This window comes from Limanda limanda, chromosome 23, assembly GCF_963576545.1.
Source record: "Limanda limanda chromosome 23, fLimLim1.1, whole genome shotgun sequence".
In the NCBI taxonomy this organism is placed as follows: Eukaryota; Metazoa; Chordata; class Actinopteri; order Pleuronectiformes; family Pleuronectidae; genus Limanda; species Limanda limanda.
The window spans coordinates 5,664,700-5,686,981 of NC_083658.1; the positions used below are offsets into that span (position 1 = coordinate 5,664,700).

Sequence of the window (22,282 nt, forward strand, 5' to 3'; positions counted from 1 at the left end):
TTCGGAACCTGTATGGGGAAACTAAACTCTGGTAACCATGGAAACCAATGTGGTCACGATACTGTAGCTTTGGAAACCACTGAAGTCACACAACCTTTGAAGCTTTCAGGAATGTTCCCAAAAAAAAAGACTCACCACTGCGTTGCGCTCCACCCGAGCTCGAACCTGATCCACCTTGCCTGAGACAACCCGAGGGAAGATGGAGGAGTCTGCACCTTTGCAGAACAGATAGAGCTCACCTGCTCATACACACAAAAAAGGGGAAAGTGTGTCAGACAAAATGTAAATACTGTACAGACATATGTGCGTATAATATATATATAAATAAACAGTTTGTTGTGTATTACCAGTGCCAGCTCTAACAATGACGCTCATCCTCCGTCTGACTGAGTCGAATGTCAAAACTTCCAGCAGCTCGAACCTGATGAAAAAAGTCACACAATCAACACTGTAGCAACACTTGAAATAAACAGCATATAGAAATAAAAAGTTGATAGTTTCTGAGGATTAAAGAGATAAACACGCTCACCTCTCGATCTCATCCTCCCTGTTCAAGATCTCCATGTGACCGTCTTTGAGTCTTAGGTAGGTGAAACCGAGCCTACGACAAACAACAACACACCATTATTGAACCGAATGTGTATAAGTCAGTGAAAAGAAAACATACATGTGTGTTTGTGCACTCCACCTCTTCATTCCCTCCACCAGCGCCACCTCATCCGGCGATGAGGAGATGTAGAAGGAGGTGGACTTGCCCTGGTGGATCCCGTGCTTGATCCCGTCCACCGTCTCCTCCTCCTTCACCTGCACCGTGTGGCACAAACACAGCGCCCGGAAAAACAGCTCCTCATGCTCCTAGGTGGACGGCAAAATATTGTGTTACCCTGAAACACACACACATGCACGCATACAACAAATTCAAACTCTGGATGTGCTCACCCTGGCTCCGGGACCTGGTGACGTGTCGATCATGTCCATATCAACTGCACCAGGCATCACCTAGCAACGATATGAAGCCATTCAAATATATGAAGACACTAAAATATGTGCGGCTCAAATACAGGCACACACAAATATGAGTGTGTGATGACGAGCTTCCACATCAGCTGTTACCTGTCCATTACAGATGGCATCTGGCACATAAACGTGTCCGTCAACACAGCACTCAATGAACTCCATGTTGTTCTCTGTCAGAGTCCCGGTCTTGTCGGTAAACACATACTCCACCTGGAATAAGATCAGATTGAATGTGTTTGTCATGTAAAACATAACACATGCTTGTTATCATCTAAGATTTAAGAACTAGATAATTTGTTGAAATCTTGTATTCAGAGTTTCTTAAAGATAATTTATGTGTTAACACCACATTTTCACATTAGAATCTCTCTCTCTCTATCCCCCTCTTATGTGCAATACAGTACTATTTGCTTTTACTTTAAGCTGCTCTGAGACATGCACTGAATAGTCCTGAAATGTTCCTGCCAGCTCCCTGATAAAAATGTCCCAAAAATGTTGGAGTAAGTTCCTGTCAGAATAAAGCAGGAAAATGTCTTGGCATGGAGTTGAAAGCAGCTTTAGTTTGCTCAGAGTTACGTTTGCCTCGCTACCTGTCCCAGCTCCTCGTTCAGGTCTGACGTGTTGACCACCGCTCGCTCCCCCAGCTCCTCATCAAACATCTCGTCGTCCCACATGATGAAATAGGAACCCAGGAACTTCTGCATCTCCACGGTGACGTACATGGAGACGGGGATGATGTAGTTGAAGAGAACCATGAAAGCCAGGAAGTCTGTGAACGCCCTGATCACCTGAGGATGAGAAGGATGAAGAGTGTGAGGAGATGAGAGGTTAGAAAGAAAACAGGATTTGGTTTGGACTGAAGGACTCACGATGTGCCTTTGCTTCTCTGTGTCCGTCCTATCGTTGTACCACGGCTCGTCTCTGTTGGGATCGGCCTGCCACACGTACTTCAGTGCCGTGTTGATGAGGGCCTTGCTGATGAGAATGCACAGGTAAACCACCAGGTAGGCATTCATTGACCTGTGGGGGGCGAGACAGCAAGCAGCTAATGACATATCTATTCACAGTTCTGCTCAGTTCCCAAAGGTACAGCGTGTTTGCATTGCAACACACAAGAATAGATGTATACAGGCAGCAGCTGAGAAGAGGCAGTTACTCGCAGCCAAGTTCTTTTGGCAAAAGGGAGACACATACTATTCCAATGCATTAATCAGGCACACGTTGTATCCAAGTGTAAATGTAATCCACCTACATATCTCTACAGGCCATCTGGCTAAAAGATTCAGATGGAGAGAAAGCGATCGAGTCAGTGTGAGCCACAGACTCACAAAGACCCACTGAAGAAATCAAGGGATGAAGAGTGGACAGATGGATGGAGGGATGAGTAAAAACACAAATGATTTTACACGTCTGTGTTAATTGGAGTGAAAAAGGATGTTTGGCATTAATTTTAATGATAATTGATGCAAACAGCTTCTTCTCCAGAAACAAATTATTTTATGTAGTTTAAAATGACAGAAGGAGAGATGGCTTACTTTTCTACTGCAGAGCGTTTCTGAGACTTGGACTGGTAGTTGAGAGCCATCTTGGTTTCCATGCCAGTGTAAATGGCAACCGCTGAGAGGAGGAAAAAGCAAATCATGAGCATTAAAGTGGTTCAACAAAACAGATAACATTCATTACATTTTACCAGGGCTTTATCCTAAAAAGAAGACAGCAAAATCCAACTGAAAGCTCCCAAAAGTTAGCAAGTAAACCCTACATTTTTATTTCAGGTGATGTTACCATAGATGTAGTCTGTGTTCTTGAGTGTGGCCCCTCTGAGCAGCAGGTTCTCTGATCCTAAAGGCCTGCACAGGGAAGACAGCACATTTAGACTTCTACAAGTTGACTGTCATTGTGATATTTGTTTCTCCCAGTACACCTATACGACATGATGCAAGTTCAAGGATAAAAGTATCAACTTTACCGTAGTTGGAAATCACTAATCAAGCAAAGATTTGATTCTATCATCAAGTGGAAAAAATGAGCACAATCTAGTTTATATAGATATGCAAGGGGTTCAGGTTACCTGGCCGTAGGCTCGTTCTCCATATAGATGTTGATACGTCCCACAAATCTGCACAGGACAAAGGGGAGAGACATGTTTCAGGTGTTTGTGGTACACAGCAACATTTGGAGAGTTAGCGAGTGTTTGTTTTGTACTGACTTGTACAGGTCTGGCTGTGGTTGTTCACATTCTATTGTGGCGTGGATTGAGTCCACCTCCTGTTCTGTGTTGTAGGCTCTGGTGTCTTGAACTGCATAGTATGTCTGAGAGGAGGAGAGAAGGTTTAGGAATCAAGACAAAGAGGGAGAATAGAAAAGATGAAGATTCAAAATACAAGAGCGAGAGGATGATAGAGGGAGGCAGAGGAGGAGTAAGGAAGAGTGAATTGGAGCAAGAGGGATGGAAAGAGAAAGACAAAAATACTCTTCTTGGAAATGCAGGCAACACCTTTACACACATACACACCTTGTGGCTGCTCTCCCCGTCCAGACTGGCTGTTGTTACAAAGCAGGTCCCATCATCTCGAGACGTGGCCAGAAGTATAAGGTCACAAGGAAAAGATTCATTTTCCTTCACATAGACGACATCTCCAACCTGATAAGAGGAATTTTAATATTTATTAATAAATACATCGTCTTGTATAAAACCCTGTTAACTATATAACTCATGTAAACTGTTGTTATCTCCACCAAGGAGGTTGTGTTTCGATTGGATTGGGCAAAAACTACAGAAGGTACTATTATATGGGTATAATGTGTTTGTTAGCCTTCTTCCTGAATACCACCACTAGCCGTTACAGACTACAGAGGGTGTAAATAAAACTGGGATTACCACACTATACTCCTGGTCTTTGAGGATGACGTGGCTCTGATCCTTTTAGTGTTGCTAATGCAGTTTCTACTAATGCAGTTTGCCAAACAAGCGAACCTCCTGCTTCACCACCTGAAGGCCGCTCAAGCTCAGCCAACAGTTGTTTACATTCGTTCTCTCACAGAACGTTTCATCCAGTAACTGAGCTCTTACTTCAGCTGAATATTTCTATCCGTGAATGTCTTACGTAAGTTAAAAGCTAAATTTCTGTAAAATTGTAGAGCCACTAACACACACACACACAAACAGCTTAGAAGCAGGACAATCCCTCAGTGTGAACCAATGAAACAAAATACACCAAATCCTTGTTTGGTGTATGGGGTGAGTGATTTATCCGGTGACAAACACACACACACGTACCCTGAGGTTGCGACTTTGTTTGCGGACCACTTTCCCATGCTGCACCACGAGGACGAAACACTGGTTGACAGAGTTGTCTGCTTTGTGTCTCAACCAGTCCTCGTAACCCTGACACACACACACAGAGAGAGAGACAGAGGAGGAAGTGAGGGAGGTGTGCAAAAGTGATAAGGTGCGTCGGTGTTGTGTTCATTGTCAATGCCAATAAAGATAAATTAGACTGAAAACCATGGTCTCACCTGTTTAATGGCCGTGACTGTGATTACAAAGAAGAGCGGCAGCCCGCTGGTGATGGGACTGGTGGGTGTGTCAATGATCAGCTGAAGTGACACACACACAAACACAGAGAGTAAGAGAAATGAATGTGTGAACATGTATAAATTATATAATAATAAACATTATTTATGTAGCACCTTTCCAAACAAGGTTATTTACCTAAATAAAAAATGTGAGTTAAATTAAATTAAAACATTAAAGCATTAGACTACAATAGAGCACAAATGAAAGAATGTATCACAGAAGAAGAAGATGTGGACAATTCAATATTTGATGCATGAAGAGAAAAATCTTTTACCTGGACCAGAAATATGATGAGAAAGTAGAAGTTGGCGACTCTCCTGAACTGCTCAAACATATTCTTCGGTATAAAGTTCCAAAATGTGTACTGGAAATGGAGACAGTGACATAATGCATTAAATGACAGTTCAAATATAAATCTATTTCCAAAAACAGCCACGAAGACCATTTTACAAAAGACACTGCACAAAAACATCAATGAAGCCCAGACTAGACAGATCACTGAAACCTTTTAAATATAACATCCCCTCTTCTAAAACCTATCCTTGAGTAACACAGAGTAAAATTACCAAGAATAACTCACCCTCACAATAAAAGAGCAGCCTGAACTGTGCTTCAGAACTAACTGTCCTCTCCTGTCCTGTCTATACCTGCTCTCTTACTCTGAATAGAATACAGTGGTGGAGTAATTGATTTTGAGCAGTAAAGAATAAAGTGAGTATTTGATCTTCGTGTGCGTTTTCACTGACCTTGGAGGAGACTATTCTGTTGTCTGGGAATCTTTGCTGTATGAAGGCCTCAGTACCAGGAGGAGGCTCCTTTTGTCCGATGTAGATGGTTCTGCTGTCCACCCAGTTCTCCTCACCAACACACTGAAGACAACACAGAACAGGTGTGAGTGGGACATGAAACATACGTGTGTTTGCACTGCTCATGTAATGTCAGTTTTCATTTGAACTGTATTCTCCTGGGTGATATAGAATCAAACTTGATTTCCCATTTTCATTTAACATCCAAGTTTGACAAGGATTTTCTGGAACATAAATGATTGTGTAAGGAACCCGTGGGTTTTCACACAAATCCAATCAAAACACAGTAAGGAAATACAGGACATGTGTGACACACAGAAAGAGATTCACAGACGTTTGCAGGGGGTTAGAGTGAATGAGTAATTTTTCCTCAATGAATGAGTGCTTTTGTTACCACGGATACACAGACCTGCATGTGACTCAGACTGGAATGCAGATACAACACACACACTCACAAACTCCCACACACACACTTGAGCGCATATACAAACAGACTGATAAGACGGAGGACAGATCTCGCTGCCATCCATGCTCCTCTCTTTTTGTTCGTTTAATATTCTGTTGTACTTGTTTCCTGCTGGGATATCTTTAATGTTAACATCAACTGAACAAACGACTGTAATGAAGATGACACCGTGTTAGAAGGGATTTTGTTTTAAACTGCTTATTTTCTCAGTCCTTCTCCATTTGCCAGAAACAGCCAGTGCCACAGAATGTCATAGCTTCCTTGTGTTGTCTGATTGGTTTATGTTAAATCCAATGTGCCAATTTTGCAAAATGCCACATGCAACTTCTCTTACGAATAACATAAAAAGCTCAAATATCTAATATTTCATTTATTCTTAACATTTTAGCAAAAAATGCCCCAACATTGAAATTCTGCAATTCAGTTTATGTTCTTACCCCCTTTTTCTGCTTCTTGTATTTTTCCATTTCATGCTGTTGTTTACAAAGAATATATCTGTCACCTTTTACATATTTCTAATATACACTAAGAACTACAAAATGCAACACAGAGCTTAAAGTCTGCCAGATATACGGACAAGAACAAATAGACGTTACGCTGCAGAGCTTGGTATTTGTATTCTGAGACACCAGCTACACCTCATACATGCATGTCAGATATTTTGACTTAAAGTATTTCAGACAGGACTAGACTTGCAGTGCTAAACACACACATGCACTTTATGACCAGCCGGATGAGGGGAGCACAGACAAGGACAAACTCCCTGCAGTCCATTAATCCTTTCATTGATCAACTCCAATACAAAAAAAGCCAGAAGGGAACTTTTTGCACAGCTAGGTTTTTACAAAAGAAGCTCATCGGCTATTACAACCTGTAAGTGAATCCATCAAGTCAGTGCAAAGGAGAAGGTCACAGACAAAAACCTGCAAGTTTAACCACCATCTGAAAACACTGCCTTTGTACAAATCAGCCAAGCATAAACACTGTAAGTGACCTTGCAAATTGATTATGAAGCGATTGTAAAAAAAATGAGAAAAGTTATCAACAGCCTCAATCTGACTTGTGTGCAGAGGGCGTTCATGTCACAGCAGGCCACAGTCATCTTTAAGCCCCTGGTCGTTTTCAGCTTTAGTAGCCGGAGTGAGAGGCAGGCCTGGACGAGAGAGCTGAACATTGAACACACCAAATCCCCTCTCTTTCTTTCTTTCAGTCAAAAACAGCTGTCAGTCACAGCATCAGAACAAATACACATGGTGTTAAATCGCTTAAAAGTTATTAGCACACACACCCACACAAACACACACACAGACACACACACACTAACAAGAGTTGACAATAATCTGTTGACCGGTCAATGAGATTGAGTGTCAAGAGGCTGCATGTCCCAGTTTCTCTACGTGTGTGTGTGTGTGTGTGTCTTTCACTCGCACACAGACAATAACCAGTTAACTCGCTGCTCTAAGGTTACCATGTTTAGAAATGGAGAGCTATTTATATCTTGTGACCTCTAATTATCCATTGAAGAGCAAAGGTAGGGAAATGGAAAGTGATAGAAAACTGATGTATGAATTATAAACTTATATCTGCAAGATGTTCACGTGTCTTCAGCGCCCTTTATCTTTCCTTTATCGGACGGCCAGTGATTATGCTGTGTTCATGCATTCAGCAGTCAATTCCTGATGCCTGTTCTAAAATAAATACACAATCAACCATCGCATCAGAGAAGAACCACACTAACTGGCTGATATCTGACGAAAACCAGATCACATGGACAGCTTGCCAACTCTGTCGCCCACACGGCGTTTCTGTTTCTCCTCTTCACGCCCACCTGCCTGCGCCGTCTGCTTCAGCCAACACATTTCTTACACACTCCCTGTGAGTTTACTGCATATGGAGCAGGAACATACAAACACACACAGCACAGTGTTTCACATGCAGTGTGTGAGCGCTGATATTAAATTGGACGGCCAGTTTTTTTATCATTGGTAGTAGAATCTGTTTTCTGTTCCCCTGCAGCTACTGAAAATAGGTGTGCAATTAATTCTGGTTTAATCTTCATCACTACAGGCGTTCTACTGCAAAATGTGTCACATCAGAAACTGTCCCTTCTATTTGACGGCTCAATTCCTAAAATTCAGAGGTACTAAAAGGATGGTCTTCTTTCCCTTTGCACAGATGCAGATCCCGCTGTTTACCTGTCTTTCCAGTCTTTATGCTAAGCCAAGTTAATCACCTCCTCCAACTCCAGAAAGTCTTCGTAAAATGATGTCTGGAGATTTTGTCTTTCACATATAAAAAGATTCTTAAAAAACATGTTACCACTTGTATGTCAGCGTTAAACATATGCCTTGTCGTTTGTTATATCATCTATTTGCCTTAGTAACACCTGGTATAGGAGGAATACAGTTTGTGAGTCGTCTATGTAAAGTCCACATGCATTAAGAGTTGATGATCTTATTAGAAAATTCTGATCAGATACAGTGAATGGAAGTGACTGGGAATCAGTGGGCCTCCTCTCTTACTGTCATCTCCTCCATTTTCCCCGTAATGCACCTTTATTGGTTTTCTCACCTCTTTGCACTCCCATCTCTCACCACAACCTGGACAGCCTCTAAACCAGACAATCTACCTCCTATCGATTATGTTTAGCTTTCATCCGCATTTATGCTTTTTACATGAAAGCCTGTCTGTGTTTAATCAAATAAAACAGCATCTCTACAAAATAAAAGCTGGGCTTATAAAATAAAACCTAGCTCAGGCCTTTGGCTTTTGAATGTAACCCGAGACTTTGGGCTATTCTGGACCCCGATAATCACTTTTAGCTGCGTTTTATGTTTCAAGACGCGGCAGGTTTTCAGCGGGTGTATTTATAGTTGGAAGGGAAACATTTGTGGTCAGGGGAGAAGGATGGAGAGTGTGGAGGTTTTGTTTCTGTCTGTACCGATCAGCAGCCATCTACTTTCCTCAGAGCTTCATCAGTAGAAAGCACAGGGAGTCTTTCAGGGAATCACACACATATACGCCTGCCACATCAAACATATATGAGAGCAGGCATACGCAAGACAATGACATAACATGTTACCTCTGTAGTCACTGGTCCAAATTTAGATGAGAAGAAAAGCCCCACTTCCCTTATTCGTCTAGAGCGCTGTTTTTGTGGTGAGTGTGTTTTCATCTATTTCTTTACTTGATTCTGAAATTCATCCAAACAGGAACATTAAAGCTTGAGTTTCCACAGGTGTGTTTGTCTGTGTGAGTGTTTAAAGGAAGTGAAACTAACGCAGGGAAGTTATTTTAAAACGCATGCAAAGAAAACATGAATCTAAAAATGTATCTTAAATTTGAATTTCACATTTGATTCCGCTTTTCTGGGAGACTATGTTAACTTACATCTCAAGAATATACCTGGAAATTTGTGTAAATATCTAACTAAAATCTCTATGGCTCTACGTTAAATAATTATGAATAAAATAATCGTTCTTTACAGGTTTGCTTAAGATAACGTCTTGACGAGCAGAAAATATGTTTTTCTGAGGTCACTTTAGGCATAAATTGGAGATTTTAGATAACATTCTTTATTCCCACATGACCTGAACGGAACAACTGTGTCCACAGTGGACAATATGCTCTTCAGGAACAGAAGAGCATATTTTAAACAGGAAGAGCTAGACCCATCCGGTCACAGTGACACATACACACACTTCCTAAAAATAAACTCACACCCGAGACACAGGAGGAAAGAGGGATTGAAAAACAAGAGAAGAGACTGGCAAATTTACTGGGCCACCATAGAACAGTAATTTGATTATGGGTTATAAAAAACACCCATTAACCAGATAATTATTGTGTTGTTCTGCTGAGAGAAGGTGGGTGACCAACATGAATACAAAACAACTCACAAATTTGCCTCAAGGGACAATCTGCAAAACACTATGATGACTAACATGAATGAAGAATATGAAGATAGCTGCACAATCTCTGACTCCACGATAACAATACATTTTACTAACAAAAAGTGTATTCTGCGATCTGCTACAAACATTTTAACTGCTGGTGACTGCATCTTAACAGCTCCCACTTCAGCTTACAGCACTGTTCTCCAAAGAACACATTCAATGTAACCTACGTTTTGAGTATTCTTGACATAAAAGAGAAACAATGTGTTTTCGAATGTAGCCTTTTTACCTATGATTTACTGAGATGTATTAGAAGTATTTAGTTTTATTGCACAAACTCCAGCCTCCAGGAAACAACTATCAGAAAGGTTTTCCATCTCATGTACTACAGACGCTACTGTGTGATGCCTGTAAAGTGAAGATAACATTACTGGATACATGCGAGCGGCAGAGAGGAATCACTACAACACACACACACACACACACACACACACACACACACACACACACGACTTGTTGTGTGTGAGAAGCTTTTAAAAGGCTGAGCTTTTGTTCCACTGATGACCAGCTCCTAAGTATTTTATCTGTTACTGCAACAGGCAGCGCTGAAAATGATTCTCGACAAAGAGCTATGGAAGACAACCTGCTCTATGCGATACCGCTGACTGAGACACTCACACATCTAAATCCTGTGGTATACATCAGGGTTGCATATGCAAACACGATGGCACACATGCCTCATGAATGTGTGTTATCTCTCTGCTGCCGCTGAACTATGGAGATAAGAGAAATCACCTCCTCTTTGCTGAATCACAAGGCATTAAATACAGAAATACAGTGTGTGTAACTGTGTGTGTGTGTGAGTGATGACTACTGCACATAACATTGGCAGGAAAGTGCTTCAACAGAACATTTTCAGAAGGCTCCAGATTCGTCATGATTGCTGTCGATAGACTTTTAATGATTTAAACCAGGTAGAAGTAAACATGTATTAGCCTGTGTTTTAAACTGCGTGCACGTTGCACGTGGAGATCTATTGCCATAACACAGCTGGGAGGCCTGGGAGACCGTGAAGTGATTAACTGTTGCAATATGTACGAAGATAACGACCACAATGCAAATTAATTTGAGGATTAACAATTAAATGTCAACAGTTGCTGTGGATATTGTTGTGTTACATGTGCATGTGACATTTAAAAAAAAAGAAAAGTTTATAAAAATGTGTGCGACGCTGTGTGTGTCCCAGAGTCACAGATTAAATACCAGCTGTGTTCCCCATCTGTCACTGTGTGGTTCAGCCTCATCCGGGCCAACAAGCCAGACTAAATAAGATAGTGATAAACCCTCATCATCCACCTTTAAACGGCCCCTCTTAACCTTAGAGCATGATGCAGCGTTTAGAGCCGAGCGTTGAAGAGAAGTGGACGACCAACAGCAATGTGTTCAAGATTTTCAATTTAGGCTTTCAGAAAAACTGACATGAAGTTTAAGCTTAACAAACTGTATGTGATACCAACTAATGCTGATGATTATTTTCCTTCGGTTCCACTGTCAGAAACTTCCAAACGTCTGCATTCAAACTACTATAACCAAACTCTAGTGTGAATTTTCATTCTGTACTTTTAATTCAAAAAGGTGCTAAGGGTGAAATCCTAAAGGCTACCAATCTGCCACATTAACAGATCCATCAGGGCAGACTGCATTCACTTATGAGGACCATGTAAACGTCCACTGATGTCAACAGTCAGAACAGGAAAGGCTATAAGTCCCCTGTAAATCTCTGGTGATAGTACCTATAGTGCTGGTTCAGCAGTACCTTGTGGATTTATGTTGGGATGTTTGATTATGTGTCCCGACAAATGGTGACATGAGCCTCAGTACAGGTTTATAGAGGAGCTGGCAGGAAGAGCTGCAGGCCAGACTGAAAGGGAAAAACTCCAGTGAAAGAGAGATGACTGACTCGTGTTAGAGGAAATCTGTGATTGTGGGGTGTGTGTTCCTGTGTGTGTGTGTGGATAAAACAGCAAGGCACGGTGGCATTGCAAGAGACGAAAAAACAGAATACTAATCAGTTAAACCAAAGCCAGTCATAAAGCAAACTGTCTGCAAGTGTCTGTCTCTGGGGGATTTAGTGATTTGACCCTTGTAGTCGTCACCACTTTGTAACCACACACACACATGCACATACACACACGGCCTGATCACATGAGAGCAGGGTCACTGGATTTTACGATTCAGCGTTTGTACTGGTGTGTGTAGCGTGAAAAAAATTGTATTCATTACACCTGCATGTCCTTACATAACCTTATTTCATCGAATAGTTGAAAAGGAAAGGAAAACTAATCTTTTGTTTTGCCATTCACAAATGCATCTGAACTTTCTACCCGTTTTTTTTCACCTGTGTAATCTTATCGTCAGTATCTTTTATCTGTACACCCACAAAAACTACTTCTGCCGAGCCTTTCCCTGCTGAATCTCAGCGTTGATACACTATAGAAACAGAGAAGAGAGGGGAGGAAAGGAGAGAGGACCTTTTTGACCTTTACCCTTTTAAATTATTTTTCAAGAAGTTTGGGGAAAATATATAGACATAAACACACTATCAAGGTTCATGATGCAGTGAGGTGAACGTATTTCCGCAAACAGAGACTGCCTCCAAGCTATGGAAGGTTTGGAGGGTCAGACCTCCACCCAACCCCAGACCTCTTACTAAGACAGATGCTAATTTTAGGTTGCTTTATCAGAAAATGTACCAAAGTGACAGTGTGTGTTTTGATGCTGCGCACCTTGGACCAAAATGAAAGGAGGGAAGAAGAGAGGAGGAGAATGATGTGACCTCAATTCTTCTGTTATCTATACAGAGCAATTCATTAGCCTGGTTTTCACGGAGCAGATCTCAGATGGGCTCTGGAATAACACACCTGCTTTCCCACACTGTATATGCATGACCCCCGCTCTGGATTTAAATTTGAGGACTGAAATACCCCAAATTACAAATACTCAGTGTCTTCCCCGGGTGTTTTTTTTGCATCAGGATTATACTTGGCCCTATTAAAAGCCACATCCTAGAAGCACAGATTAAGGTACGTTTTAAGCTGATTTAAGCAGTTACTGCACTAAATGAAGTCGATGCAGGATTATGCAGGATAGATGCAAGCAGGCGGCAGGTCGTATAATAGACCAACTACTGTGCTGTTCCCTCAGAGCTGGATAGAGGAGCATTGTTGGAGATTTCCTGTGTCATTTTTATCGAGGAAATAAGCATACACGCTGGTCATACTTGCTTCATTGTGTCTGCTAGTGTGTGTGTGTGTGTGAGTGTGTGAAAGAGAGGGATTAGAAGGGAGTGCTGCTGGTGGTCACATGACACCCCTCCCCATGACTTTACCTCATGTTGCATTCAAGTCACATGGAAATAGATGTCGTAAAGTCTCATAAATCCCAATGATTCAGCTCACCATTGATGCAATGCTACTCACAAACATCTGAGTAAAACTTCAAGAATGTGCAAAGATCCTAGAACACAGAAAACGCTGTAAAAACTTCAAATCTACTTTTCCCCAAAGAAATACATTTCTTAAATTTGTCTTATTTCACACTGAGCCATTCGAATCAGCCCGACAACCCACATTTTCTCATGCAATCAAAAAAATAAACCACATTAGTAAGTGTTACGGAAATTTATCTGTAAATCTGTTCTTCTACACTAAGCAAATCTGTGTGTGTTTTAATGAATCTATGAGCATGTGTGTGTGTGTGTGTGTGTGTGTGTGTGTGTGTGTGTGTGTGTGTGTGTGTGTGTGTGTGTGTGTGGTACCCAGGTCACATTAAATGCCTGCATTGATTTGTGGACACAACCAAAAATAACTCCAGCAGCACCATTTAAAAGCAATGGGCTGTTACGAGAGGGTAACACTACACATTTTTGCAGCGATAGCACGCTCCCTCCCAGATACATTGAGGAGTATTTAGTGGATAAAACATAATGGTTATGTGGTTTCTGTGCAGGAGAATGACTTTTGAGGGTCAGCTATACTCAAAGTTTCCTGAGATGATGAAAATTCATATATGAAAAAATAAATATCCTTAAAAAGTGTATACAAATAGAGTAAATCCCCTTTTCTACTGGTTTCACTACCGGGTGCATAAGAGTTATAAGTGTGAATGTACCATGTTAAAAGCCGACCTGTCAGTCAATCCATCCTTTATCAATACTGCTTATCCTGTGAGGGTTGTGGGGGGTCGGAGCAATTCCCAGCTGACTTTGGGTGAGAGGCAGGGAGCAACCTGGACTGGTCACCAGTCAATCACAGGGCTGACATACAATCGTTCACACCTATGGGCAATAAAGTCTCTTATCAATCTAATCTGCACGTTTTAGACTGTGGGAGGAAGCTGGTGTGTGTGGAGAATGCAGCCATGAGGAGAACATGCATATAAACAAATACTTTTCTTCTAATCTCCATTTTTCATTTCCCATTTTCCAACAACTTTTCCAACTACTTTTACAAGTGAGCTGCTTCTTGCAGGTATATACAACAAAAACATAATCCACTGCTGGTATTTCTTTCACATTCAAGATTTTAGTTTCCACTAATATCGGACTTGGCTCACTCACCTATAAAACATTTATGGTAAAAGCCGGGGTGCTTTCATATTCCTGGTAACAACCAAAAGTCCTGTGGGGTTTTCATCATTCAAGTTTCAACTGTTCATCAGACATTTTTATTTTCCTCATGGTGACAATGCCATTAGCTTTTGGGCTTGTATACATGCGTCTCACCGCACTCAGTTAGTGCTTTCACTTCCTGCTGTAATGTAACTCTGCCGACTCGTCTCTCAGGAGCTCGAGAAAAGCACCAAAATGCTTTTAATACTTCTTGTTTCTTCTGCCAAAGTGTTTATTCCCCTAACTTTTCAGCCTCTCTGCCTTTCTCCTATACTCACTAATGGGAGCACTTTTCGGTCTTCCCTAATGTTTGTCCTGTACACAGCTGCTGGATGGTGTTCATTACACTGTTTGTGATGCCAGTAATTATTCCAACACACACACACACTATAAAAGTGTCTACCTCTGCATTTACAAACACTGAAATAAAATGTGGGCAAATTTAAATTTCCCAATTAATCTGCCATTTAAAAACAATATATTTTTTCCTTATAGATTTAAAGTTTATAAAATAGCAGAAAATTACAATTATAATATCCTGCAGCCCAAGGTGGTGTTTTCACATCCACAGCAGGAGGTATTGATTTATTCTGACTTGGAAAAGCATCAAACCCTGAGAAGCTGAACTGGAACATTTCTGCTGCTGGATAATGACAGAAATGATCGATGAGTTGTTAAAATTGATGCTGAATCGTGGTCTGTAAACATATTGATTAACTGACTGTGACAAAAAAAAAGAAAAAAGAACAACGCTATCATAACAGACGGCCAGACTTAAAATGTACACTCCTATTCCATCATCTCAAATCATAGACAGAATATAAAGATGGACAACATGACAGCTCCCCTTAAGTGAAGCCAAAGCGTCTCAATCACCACCTGACTGCAGCATAGTGCATAAAAGCTGCCTACTCCATGTTAGTGGATAGGAAATGGGCCAAAGCCGAGGTGAGGTCACCTTACAGGAAGTCTGGGTATGAAAGTAACAGTAGTTTTATGCCACAAGTGAAGTAGGATTAAACACTGAAGCTTTACATAGCAACAAATCTTTTGTAAAATTGCAGAAAAGCTGTGTGAGTTCAGACAAAGTGATATCAGATGTTTCTTGACAGTGTACCAGCAGATCTCTAGGTTACTGCGATCTACTGCTGACCCAGATGCCTCGAAGCTTCAACCGTTGCTATGGCAGTGCTCAGATGTCAAGCGAGGCCAAATAAAAGTTTTTATAAAAAGCAACAACGCAGAGAGAAACTAGATGAAACAAAAACATGAGAAACGAGGCGGTGACATATTTGAGGAAATGAAAGCTTTACCTGAATAAGCCTCTTCATTCTCATCATCTGAGCAGTGAATTCATTCCCTGTCAGAGACTAACTGCAGCCATGTTGGAGTCTGGGGTTGTGTGAGCAGGAGTTGGCATTAGTTCTTTAATGAGGCCTCACTGATTATTCAAGTCTGTCTGACCTTTATCTCTGTGTCTCTCTCCATTGCTTTTCTGTCTGTTTGCCGGTCAAACTGACTCCTCAGTAACTGGTCCACCCTCCTGGTTGGTGTCGCTGGTCCGGGCTCCAGGGACTCCACATCGATCACATGATGATCAACTGATAAAGAGCTGCAGTCAAATGCTAATTCAAGCCTCTCGTTCAAGAGCTTTTAGTTTCTGTTCAGCTTCTAGTTTGAACTTTTGAAAAGCTGTTGCTCTTTTTAAAAAAGTTTTGTTTCAGCTAATGTCACTCTTCTCTTTTCTTCAAGACAAAAACAAACAAATGTACAAAAAAAAGAGCAAATTTACAGATTTTTACCTGATAGTTGTTTTCATTTATAATATTGATCTGTCCAAATTCTGTCCCGATAATACGCCTGCATTCAGCTATTCTCGTTAAATGCGTTATATTAAATGACTGTGATGTAAACTATGCTTTGTGCTGTTTTGACTTCACTTTATTTCATTACCATTCAACTGAGCCCCACTGTTCTGCCCGATTCACAGCATCACACTGTCATGTGCCCATGAATCCTGCTGCCCTTCAATCTCAGACACACACAAAGCTAATGTGAGAGGGTGCATGGGAGGAGAAAATTACTGTGTGGTCAGTTTGTACTTCATTATCTCCTTGACAACCACGGGATTAACAAGTTCGCTCTTTCTACGCACTCACTTCTACCGCTGACTTATTGTCTTTCATTCCTAGAGGATGAGAAATATATATTTTCATCAAGGGTCATAACAAGTTCCAACAACTGCCTTGCACCAAGCGTGATTATCACATTATCTCCGAGGGCGAACAAATCACACGTGGATCAGAGGGTGAGGGGAACCTAATGGCCTCATGTGGTTCTCATGAGACCAGTCACTTGACCGGGGTGTAGGAACGTGGTAGAAATGGATTTCAGGTTATGAGATCATTGCAAGAACCTCACACTCTCCAGCTATTGAGTTGCATTTACGGTTACAGAAGTGGTAAAAAAAGCTTTATGTTGTACAACTGTTGTGAAATGCACTTTGTTAAAGCTAAGTCACAAAACAACCCATCATGAAACAAAGGGAAATAACTCAATGAACACATATACAACAAATGCACCTCGCCCCTGCTGTTGGCAAAATACTGCGCTCTTTCAATGAGCGAAACCTGGAATAGGCCGAGTCCACTGAGCGCTGCATCTATTCAACTCCACCCACCAGTGCCAGCATCAACTATTTCTAAGATGCTGCTGCAGCTGACTTGTATTTACTGTGTGTGAATCTTTGCCACCACTTAAAACTTATAGTTTAATCTACAGTTTTCTAACTTAATTATACAGAAACCTGCACCATTACTGTAAGGCTGACACTAATCTTCTATTTCTAAACCTGTTGAGCGTTTTAATTCTAGAAAAAAACAGCTCTTCCTTCCTGAATCCTATTTTTCAATCCAGCAGTTTAATGGCCTAATCCAACCTGGTGACACATAATGTAAAAAGTACTGCTGTAAATGTATCAGTGGCTTCTTTTGTTTTGTGGCTATTACACTCAAATATTAATGTGGTGATTATTTATTCATGTTTAAATGCTTCACATCGCACCTATAAAGGGTTCGGTCCTGTCACTTGGGCTCATCCTGAGGAAAGATGCACTCAGAAGAATGTATTTATGTGACCATTGTTCCATTATTTATATTCATCTCCTGGGTAATACTTCTGCCAGTCTGGGAACACTTGTCTGCCAGATCTAGTTTTACCACAGAATTCTCCGAGACGATTTCGAGAAACACTTCCAACACAACTCCAGCACTGAGAAGCTTCTAATCTTTGAATCGAGTAAGATATCTTCAACATTTCATAGCCATCGTGACCATGAATGACCAAATTATTTGATGTCGGAGTCCGAACTGAATGAATGTCGCCTTGTCATGGGCAAACAGAAAATTAAGACATCTACACAGTCCAGTTTGGCTCTAACACGACAACATGTCATCTCAATTCCATCAGAGACACTTCAGAGTGCAGTGATGTGAACGCTCAGAATGATATCACTTGATGCTGCGCTGCTCCGGCAGACTGACAGAGTGGTGAGAGAGGATCAGTGTTGTGCAGTTCATGGTGGCTGCCAAAGTGCATTGATATTTTTACAGAATAATCAATGCTGTTTCATGTGCACGACTCATTTGGCTTCAGTGCTGACTAAATACTGAACATTCGCTCCCAGTGTAGTTTTACTAAGTGCATCTTGTGGAAGGGACAAGTTTTCCTTTTGGACGGGCTCACTCGTTCCAGAAAAAGTCAGCAGCCACTGATTCAGACATTTGAATCCTCACATACAGCCCCTCTGGAAAATGTCTGAAAGCACCTTGGTTGTTTTATTATGGGTCGATAGTCTGTCAATCCACCTAATGGGACTAGAAAGAGCAAAAGCTAAATTTCTTGCAAGTCAAGGCAAAATGTAGCTTCACTTCCTGTGTCAACGTGCAGTAAGGGGTGAGTGCTCCTTGCCAATAATCCAGATAATCAATAGTTCAATCTCTGGCTAATGTGTCAAGTAAACAAAGCAAAGAGAGGGGGGAAAGGGGTGAGATGTTAGGGCTAAATGGAAGGGAGAGATGTGGGGGGTGATGTCTGCAGAGTGCACCATCAGCATTTAGAGGCAGGGGGTGGCTACTTCACGTTTCCCGCTCTCCTTCTCCCTCTCTGGCATGAGGACCATGGGGAATGGTGTGTTCCAGCAGCGAGTGGACCAGCGATCACTCGCTCAGACAGGGAGAACATTAAGGTGTATCTACCCGCTCAGCATTTTCACAGGCGACCTGGAGCAACGTTATTAAGAAGGCCTGAGTTCAAACAGCATCTCTCTCTCTCTCTGTCTTCTCTGTACTGGCCTCTCTTTGGATAGAGACCTCCACGCACCATTAACCCAGGGCGATCCATCATCTGTCTCCTTGTCCAATGGGCTGTAATACACTGTTAATGTTACCGCAACAACACCGATACTCACTCTTAATGGAGCGCACACTCCTCAGGAGAGGAGAGAGGAGAGAGGATGGAAACTATAAAATTGTATGAGCAGGTTTAGGTTGTGTCTAATTATTATTACAGCTTTGGACATTTATTCAACTTTTATACTTGTATTTTTTATTTCTGGTTCTTTGTTTAGTGAATTACAGGATATATTTTAATGCTCCAATAAAAACAATCAAATAATCAGTTATCAGTTCAGAGAATTAAAAACATTACATACCAATTTGGGAACTCATTTTTAGTATAGAAGTAACGCAAAAAACGTGTCAGATTTCGTGGAAGGCCACTGATTCTAGCATTCACAAAATAAACCCAGCTATCAGTCAACACTTAATCATGACATGTATCACTACTTGTTTTTTGCTGAGCATTGAATATCATTCATGCGGCCAAATAAGATTGAAAAGTGACAGCAGTAAAGTCAAGCAGCCAAACAATCCCAAGACTGAGTGGCTTAGCGAGAGCCGGCAAATCTTTTAGGTATAGAGGTTAACCCTGGTACACGCTGTGGCCAGTATAGACGGGCAGGTGTTAAATGATTAGCATGAGGAGGAAAAATCTGCTGTTACTGCCAAACACGAGCACAAGAATCAACCATACAGATTTCCAACAATACCACTGTCCTTCCAAATAAAAAAATGTATGTTTTAAAAGACCGGAAAAGTGACCTCAGACACATATTACTGTCCCATCATCATCCTCTCAAAAACTAGAGCTTTCAGTGCTTGAGGAAACTCTAGGCAGAAGTATTTAAATTTGAGGGTCTTAAAAATGACAGTTTGACCTTGACCAAAAACATGTTTGTGACTTTGACGTTTGACCGACTGAACTTTAGATATCGGGTTCACAACAAAAGGACGGACAGATGTACGGAAAACCAAAAACATTATGCTCTACTGCGATATTTCCAACATAAGTGAGTAAGACTTATCCATTCCTTATTACACTGGGGTCTTCCACCCTTTTTCTAGCACCCGTGGGTGTCCCTGCACTCCATAGTAAGAAAGGCCTGCAGTGGAAGCCTCCACTACAAGCTACATTATCACCAGCCAACATTGCCAGCCGGCGTGCTAATGAATTATTGACAACCAGACAACGGCAATGAATTCATGTGATCCGCTGCCCTCTGCGTCACCTGGCTATTACTGTATTCCACTTCCCACTTACAACCTGCATGAAGTAACAGTAACACTACTGAGGCAACAATATGACCACCAACCACTACTCACTCTAAGCGCTTAGTCTTGATTATGTGCCGATGAGAACGTGCAACAGGTAGACTGTGAGCAGGAGGAGATCAGTGTTTGTCTTAGAATTGACATTAAACTGGATTAAATGGGTGAAGGTATAGCCAACGCCGGTAACTCAACACTCCATGTTAGGGCAGGAAGCCAAGCAGACGCAGAGGAGAGGCACTTCCTGTCCAGGAATCAAGATTAGTCAGCAGCACAGGAATGCTGCCTGACAGCTTCAGCCCACCTCCACACACAGAGACATGATAACTTCACTTGTTTCACTCAAAGCTGCAAAACAACTAAAGCTCCTAAGTCTGGATTCTCTTGTTTTTCAAGATAGAAGATCTTTTCAAAAACATTCAGTGTAGATAACATTAGATTAACTCTGCACAAAGCCTTGGCTCCCATTGATTTCCTCATACACCTATTCTTCTTACTCATTTAATCGATGTTGAAGCTGTCAGTGGAGGAAAATCAAAAGACAAATATGACTCAGACGGGAAATAACTTTTCACTACAATTAACGAATGAAATAATCATAGCAGCCCTAATGTAAACATATTAATCTTTCATTGGACATAATCCACATGTCTCTCCTGTATTAAAAGTGGGGACTAAAGGTGGTAGCCTGAGATGATTCTTAGTTCGTATGACATAAACTTAAATTTATTGAAGTAATGATTTTCTATACTGACATTACTTAATACTTTCATATGTGAACAATGTGGATTTTTTGTTGTTTGTCATAAAAAACAAGCGAAGGGACACGTCAGCTACGATTACTTGGAGAGGAAACAGGTTAAAAATAATCAAGGAGCAGACAGATTATTTTTCAGATGGCTCGAAGAGTCTTTGATTATTCCGGAAATAACTTCAAACCACACTAAGTGTCCTTAAATTAGGATTTTCAAAGATCAGTGCTCATAGAAGTGGATTATTGTGAAAGAAACAAAATAATGGGCTAATTTTACCCATGATGCTTTGTAAACGCATGCACCTTCAGCAAAACAGTTATCACCTAATTTCTGCAGCAGGAAACTGCCTTTATATCATTATCACGATTTACTCTCCACAGTAAATAGAGAAGTACAGCAGCTACTTCAGAACTACAACAATCACATAGATTTCTAATACTTGTCAATTAGTGAGGAGTGAGTATATAGATCCTGACAGATAAAAAAAGTGTCTTTTAAAACTTTCAGAGCCTAAAACAACCCTGAGAAGACAAAAGAAAGGGGAAGAATACAGTACAAGTACACTGGGTCTCAGTGCTACTGCCCGTCACTGTGATTACATTTGCTTCTCATTCAGCCTGAACAGGAGTGACAGCCACAAAGACTACAACTCTACATGTTCTGCTTTAAAAAGAGATCCATAGGCTTATATAACATCTTCTGCCTTTTTGCCTAACCAGAGATGGCAGCCACTGGAAAGACTGGCTTTGAAGACGGAATAATCCTGTGGCCGTACGACCTGTAAAATGTAGCATCTCCTCTGCGATGCTTTATTTATTATCATCTGTCGATTGACTAATACATCAATAGACTCAGATTTCAATCCGTATGAAAGTCGCTGTGATATATATATTGATCGCATTTCATACATTGTACAGACTAGGGTTGGTTTGGGTTGGATGCTCTTTTGATGTGTTTTCACAGAATCCTATGGTTTTTATTGTTTGATTACTGGTTAATATTACCGTGAAACTACCAGGATTATTTATGACTCCATAAAATTCAGTCTGTGTCTCAATCACAGCTGTTTGAGGCGTTTTCACGAGACAGATCTCAACACGCCCGCACTGTCAGCCCACAAGGACGACTGCTTCCTGGATAAAAGCTCCTAATAAATGACGGTAGAAGAATGTAGTGCATTTAAAAACAATGTTGACATCATGAATATTAGAAAAATGATCAAATTGAACTGCTATAAGAACAATTGACACTTTCTATCTATCTATCGAACAGGGAAAACTGCCATGAGAGACAAGTAACATGCATCTTGTCCCAGGCTGCAGATGATGGAAGCAAGTTTCCTTTTCTGACGTCTCACCCGGTCATGAGAATTCTTTAGAGCGCAGCGAATGGATACATCAGGCTTTTAAATATAGACTGAATTTATA

General features: G+C 41.1%; 1 protein-coding gene across 1 annotated transcript in view; it reads right to left on the reverse strand.

Annotated features, from left to right (window-relative positions):
* Positions 1-22,282, reverse strand: part of atp11a (ATPase phospholipid transporting 11A) — a 36,597-nt gene that overhangs the window by 12,788 nt on the left and 1,527 nt on the right. The window contains exons 2-18 of the mRNA XM_061067281.1: positions 5,344-5,466; positions 4,872-4,961; positions 4,537-4,617; positions 4,298-4,405; positions 3,533-3,661; positions 3,227-3,330; positions 3,089-3,136; positions 2,803-2,867; positions 2,553-2,634; positions 1,887-2,037; positions 1,608-1,805; positions 1,114-1,227; positions 940-999; positions 689-855; positions 530-601; positions 348-421; positions 136-239 (exon numbers count right to left, since the gene is read on the reverse strand). Coding sequence (XP_060923264.1) covers positions 136-239; positions 348-421; positions 530-601; positions 689-855; positions 940-999; positions 1,114-1,227; positions 1,608-1,805; positions 1,887-2,037; positions 2,553-2,634; positions 2,803-2,867; positions 3,089-3,136; positions 3,227-3,330; positions 3,533-3,661; positions 4,298-4,405; positions 4,537-4,617; positions 4,872-4,961; positions 5,344-5,466 — 1,770 coding nt within the window. The remainder of the gene's footprint in view (positions 1-135; positions 240-347; positions 422-529; positions 602-688; positions 856-939; positions 1,000-1,113; positions 1,228-1,607; positions 1,806-1,886; positions 2,038-2,552; positions 2,635-2,802; positions 2,868-3,088; positions 3,137-3,226; positions 3,331-3,532; positions 3,662-4,297; positions 4,406-4,536; positions 4,618-4,871; positions 4,962-5,343; positions 5,467-22,282) is intronic.